The sequence below is a fragment of the Morus notabilis genome, unplaced genomic scaffold, assembly GCF_000414095.1.
Source record: "Morus notabilis unplaced genomic scaffold, ASM41409v2 Scaffold1445, whole genome shotgun sequence".
NCBI classification, from domain to species: domain Eukaryota; kingdom Viridiplantae; phylum Streptophyta; class Magnoliopsida; order Rosales; family Moraceae; genus Morus; species Morus notabilis.
Window position 1 is genome coordinate 115,146 of NW_010362731.1, and position 5,966 is coordinate 121,111.

The 5,966-nt window shown below is 34.8% G+C and overlaps 1 protein-coding gene across 1 annotated transcript; it reads right to left on the reverse strand.

Annotated features, from left to right (window-relative positions):
- Nucleotides 1-275: 275 nt before the first annotated feature.
- Nucleotides 276-4,164, reverse strand: LOC21393923 (DNA-binding protein DDB_G0278111). The gene is made up of 7 exons (XM_024168582.1): nucleotides 4,040-4,164; nucleotides 2,270-2,335; nucleotides 2,091-2,140; nucleotides 1,944-2,008; nucleotides 841-932; nucleotides 651-722; nucleotides 276-549 (listed from the first exon to the last, which is right to left on the reverse strand). Exons 1-7 carry the CDS (start codon nucleotides 4,040-4,042, stop codon nucleotides 511-513), a joined length of 387 nt encoding a protein of 128 aa, XP_024024350.1. The 5' UTR covers nucleotides 4,043-4,164; the 3' UTR covers nucleotides 276-510.
- Nucleotides 4,165-5,966: the final 1,802 nt, after the last annotated feature.

Below are 5,966 nucleotides of genomic sequence, written 5' to 3' on the forward strand. Positions count from 1 at the left end.
TATGCTTTAATCACTTTTTTTTTTTTTCAATTTTTGTAGAAACGGATATTTTACAAAAATAATGATCAAATGTTAGGTAAAAAGAAAAAAGAAAAAAAAAGAAAAAAAAAAGATAAAAGTCTGTTGGTAGAGGGTGCAAAAAAGAAAAATAATTGCAGGGACTTTTTTAAAATTTTAAAATAGGTGTAGCAAGTAGAACAAGAGTGGTTTAAGAATGTGTGTATAAAAAGTAAAATGGAGTGTAATAGATGCAACTTTTCGAAAATTTCCCAACATAAAAACTAAAGGGTAAGACCCCAGCTTTACTGGTGTTTGACATGTAATTCATACCGGATATAACAAATCCGAAAAACGACTCTGTTTACCACCCAGCCAACCACTGTAAGAGACAGCAAGAAACCAATACACTCGAATGTTTAACAACCAACTACACGAACCTTTTGTCTTCTAGATACAAAATCAAAGCACTGGATCATTAGTAATTAAGTAGTAACACATACAAACTAGTGCTTAATCATCATCGTCAAGAACGCTCCGACGCCTCTGAATCTGAAAATTTTGAAACAGCATAAGAAAACTCGGAAATGTTATGAATATTTCAAGAAAAATGCTAAACAAACAAATTTAGTTTATGGGAAGCAATGACTTACTGTGACTTTGGTTTGTTTGGCTGTTTGGTTGTTGATCTGCTCCAACAATGATATGAGCCTTTCTTCAGAAACCTGCAAAGAATGCATCAGCCATGGCTCCATGATCAATCAACTCTTTGACGGGATTTCCATGTTGATATAATGGCGAAAGTTAAAAAAATGAATGGCAATAAGAAAACATTCCGCCTACCTTTTCAACTACCTGGCCCATTTGAGCAGCCCTCAGCAAAACATCTTCAACGCCCCTTGCCTTCTCAGGTTTCACCAAAGCAATACGAGCAACTGCGCCATACGGTATTGCAGTAAATATGTGCGAAATGGTGTTAAATTGCGATAAAATTAAGCTAACAAAGGTACAGCACTAGAGACTGCCGTTAGAAGGAGTGTTTAAATTTCAGTCCCTCTGATTTCTAATACCTGAAATAAATCTCGTGTTGTGAAACCACCAAGTGTTAGCAATTTATACCTCATTTTTTTTTTCTTTTTTTTTTTAACACAAGCCTAAAGAAAGCATTAGTTATAATTAGTTCTCCAGCTAATATTGAATAAATAGTCTCAGATACGGCAGCATATAAACTTCTCCAATAAATAAATATATGATCTAGAGCTCGAGCAAATTGTGAACACCTAAAGAGAGCATGAGTTATAATTAGTTCTCCACCTAACAACTAACGAGTGACCTAGGTTGGATTAATATCTATTATCTTAAACATGAAGTTGGAACATTACATAACCACCTCATTCAATGGCAGGTTGAACAAAAATGGCCACCTATTTTCCAGTTGAGACAAATTTATCACCCTGAGATTTGTTTTCAAGGGTTAACACCCTGAGAAAGTTAATCATGTCATAATGGTATAATACATTTTTTAAGTCGCAACAGTAGTACTTAGACAGCTTTCTGCGACCAAACAAAATAAACACATAAGAAATAAACAAGAAAAGGACTGACCGTACCATACAAGGGAGGGAGGGAAACCTCTAAAGTTCCTAAATGTTTTTATGTTCCTAAAGACTAATTTAGCACGTACAGTGCTCTGGCATGTGAGTGCCCTGGCATGTGAGTGCCCAGGCATATGAATCTTAGTGATAATGAAATTACATAGTTCAGCTGCCATAGATACAAGTGAGAAGACAGGTATAGAATATGAAACCAATCATCTAACAGTTCATCACTTTAGACATGCAGAAGTTAGAAACCCTTTACTCCTCAGAATTTAAATTCTTTAGTAAAAAGCTCAGTTTACTTTAACATAGTGTACCAATAAAGGCTTTATTTAGATATGAACTTACGTCTTTCACGTGCTTCAGCTGACAAAATTTGACTAAGCATCATCTGTCTTCGCTCCTCTGCCTCTCTAGTCACATTCAACATACGGATCAATAAGAATACATGAACAAAACACAACGGAACAACTACACTAAATAACCGACACCAACCGTTTTGCATCGTCCTGCGCTTTCTGCTGTTCAGAATTTTGTTGATTTCCCTGTTCAATGGAATAGTTCAATAGTGATATCAGCATGATAGAACAAATAATGCCATTCAATTGCTTTAAGTAAATTATTCACATAAACCACAGAACCTTATTTCAGGTATAGACGAGCTAGTTCCTTACCACGCCATGCTGAGCCATAAGCTCTTGCATTCTTCTTTGTCGGATTGCTTCTAATTCAGGATCAGCCTAAAACAAAGAACAAACGGTAGTTATTGTATTTGCATATGCAGACTAAATCTAGAACCCAACAGAATAGTTGTTATTAAAAAAGATCTAAAAAACAACTAATGCAAAATAAATGAACTTCAGAGTCCTATCGATTAGCAACAATGGAAAGAACAAGAAATTTATCTGATTATGTACACACTACAGTTGTAGCATAAAATCGATGTAACAAAAAAACTATGGGTGTTTGCCTTAGAATGATATACTATGAGAGAGAAAGAAGGGAAGTTTTTCGATATTCTTAAGAAAAACAAAAATGGTTTTCATCCCACCCCATCACTCACAAAATGGTGGATCCCTCAAGGTTGGGTCCCTCTAGGTTTGGTCCTACCTACACACCTCAGAAAAACAAAAATGATTGTCATCTCCATGTCACTCACAAAATGGTGGGTCCCACCTGCCCACCTAGCGGGACCCACCTCATGTGAGTAGCGGGATTTTAACCCCATGGAATGAATAAGAGTGCTCTAAGGAAAAGAAAAGTTCACAAAAATCTTCAATATGTTTAAGCAACTAGCTTTCTATTCAAATCCACCCTACACTCGTGTTATAAGATTCCATATCCAAATTGTAGACGTTACACTGACCACCAATAAGAGAAGAATATCACGAGGCACTCCTCACCATTTTTGACTGCTAGATAATTGATCAAATATTTTGCAAATCCCTCCGAGGAAATTGCATATTCATATTGCATTTCCTTATGCATTTGATTCCCCTGCTGACTTTCTCATTATAGCAATATAGGGTCCTTCAAACGTATAACAAGCATCAAAGATAGAGTCCAAGCATCCATATCTGCTCTTTCACATCCAAACTCGTAACTAAAACCTTCGGATAACCTAGAACCTTCGGATAGCTTTTCTGAAGTTCAAAAATCATATGAAGAAAACCATAAATTCCATCTATAATCTTATATGATTTTTGGCAGAAAATCGACAAATTATCAAATGTATACGATTTTTGGTCCTCGTCTTCTATATAAACCCAAATATGATCAATGTGCTAATCGTTCGTAGTATTTGTACCATTTACATTACCAATCAGAAAACAGAAGAAAATCTTTTAGGCATGCCTAAAGTTAGTATAAAAACTCTTAACATGTTTAGTCCACTTATTTGCCAACCACTAATGTCCTTGAAAACTTCATCCTAAATTCAAATTGGATAGCATTCTGCAGATGAACTCAGAATTTTCTAAAATGAGAATCATCTACTTGACTTCCATCAAGCCCCTAAGTTATATCACAGCCAAAAAAATAAAAAGTAAAAATAAAAATAAAAATAAAACCCTTCTATCTGTAAAATCCATGGCGCAAAAGCCGATAAAATTTATCGTTTTATTAACTAAATCCCTCATGAGCTTTAAAAGATAAAACTTGACGAAAAATGAGAATAAGAATCAGACAAGAAAGTTGAAAAATGTGTAAAATCAAAGCAAGAGAAGGTAAACAAAAGATTCAATTCCATCTGAATTAAAGAAAATAACAAAATTTATGAACGTACAAACACAACTAAAGAAAATCTCGCCACTGAAACGTGCTGCTACACAAGGCCGAAGAACCCTAACGTTGCGTTTGGTTACTGAGAAAATTGTGGACAAAAAGGAGAGAAAACTCAAAGGCATGAAAAATAATGAAAAAAAAAAAAGCAGAACGAGAATTACCATTGAAAAGAGTCAGAAAATTCGACCTGCTTCCCCTCAGAGCTCAACGAAGGCTTGGAAAGAAAATGTTTGGTTCACCAACAAGGTAGCGTTTTGCAGACGCGAATCTGTTTTATAAAATCGTGTTAATTACACTTTTTCCCTTGTGTTTGAAAATTTGCAGGGATTTCCCTTACGAAAAGGATTTTTGGACTTACATGCTCAATCTTTTATCAAAATAACAGAAATATCCCCTTAACCGAACCAAATTACATCAACACCCATTTCAGTCAACTTATAAAATTTACAAGGCTGTTCTACTCATCACTCTTTTTTAATCTCTTCACTCCCTTCTAATTTGTAACTATTATACACCCCACATATTTTTTAAATGATTATATTTATTTTTCATACACTCTTATTATTTTTAAATTATCCCTAATTATTTTTATAAGGATAATTTATACAAATAGTTCTCAATCTTTTAAAATGTGACAGTTTAATCTCTAACCTTTTGTTTGACAAAACACCCCCAACATATTTAAAAAGGTGTAATATCATCTTTTCCGTCAAATTTTGTTAAATTTTTAACATAATTAATCATGTACAAGACATGTGATCTTGTTAAAGAGAGTATTTTAGTAAAAAAGCAAAGCAAGCTCTCTCTCTCTCTCCATGTAATGTTTCGAGGGCCCTTTATTTTTCTTTAGATTCTTTGGAATTATGCACTCATGTTTGAGATATTGAAAACAAATATGTGAACTCAATTGTCTGTACTTTGTATACGTATTATGTGATATACGAGTTCTTATTGTCCAAATTATTTTTGAGCTAAGTTGCTTTCTATTCGGTTGCTTGTTGGGCAGTCATGCAATTTGGAGGTCAGCATCCTAGTGGTATCGGGGTTCCTGCTGTTGGGATGGCATTTGCTGGATATGTTGCTCAGCCACAAGGTCTTGGTCTGGGAAATTCTGAGATGACATGAGAAACTATGGGCTAGATCCGACCTCCATGCCTAGATCGTCATTGTCCTCTGCTGCCCAAATTGGTTCTCCCTCATATCGTCACCTTCCTTCACCGCCCAGAGTAGAGGTGTAAAAATTGAGCCCGAACCCGACTAATCTGCCCGACCTGACCTGAAAATATTGTAATGACTGAGAAAATTCAAGACTTTAAATAATACAATTTATTTATTTAAGCCAAGGATTTTCCTAGAAAATATTATGTGACTGAAGGATTTATAGAATCAATATATGTATTCCTAAATTCTGTAGCAGATTTCATGTTAAGTTCATGTTTTCGATCAAGTAAATTCGATCGATAAATTCTTGTCATACTTTAAGGCGGAATAATTTTCAGTACAAGTATAGTTTGAGAATCTTAATTTCAAGAATCTCCAAACACAGCATGATGTTAGCAGCGTAAAAAAAACGCACTGACATTTTTAAAGAAGAGAAAATCCTTAATTGCCAGACAGCTAGGTTAAAGTCACAAGATAGATACCTATAGTAGAAGGGTACAATGTGAGCTAAGGAGTTGACACCGTCAGAAATAATGTCATTCCCGGGATATAATGCAGAAAAGTTAAATTTAGAATTTATTCAGTCTAGAATTAATTTCAAGACTTGAAACAGTTTAAGATATTACGCGAGTAAGAATTTAACGTGATATCAAAGCAGATGAGGATTTAAAAGTTGAACTGTAAATAAGTAGTAGAAAAAAAAAAGAGAACTGTCAGAAACAAGAATTTCCTGTCAGCTAAGTACCCTTTACAGTCAGTATGATTTTTACCTGATTCAAAGGTAACTTAAGAGAGTGGACTAAAGTACAAGGGGTAGGATTTATTTTTCTCTCTCTCCTTCTCCACTTTGGCCGGCCATGCATAGAAAAAAATAGAGCCAAAATTGGGTAGTTGAGTGTGCTAGGGGATTACATGGTAAGGTGTGAT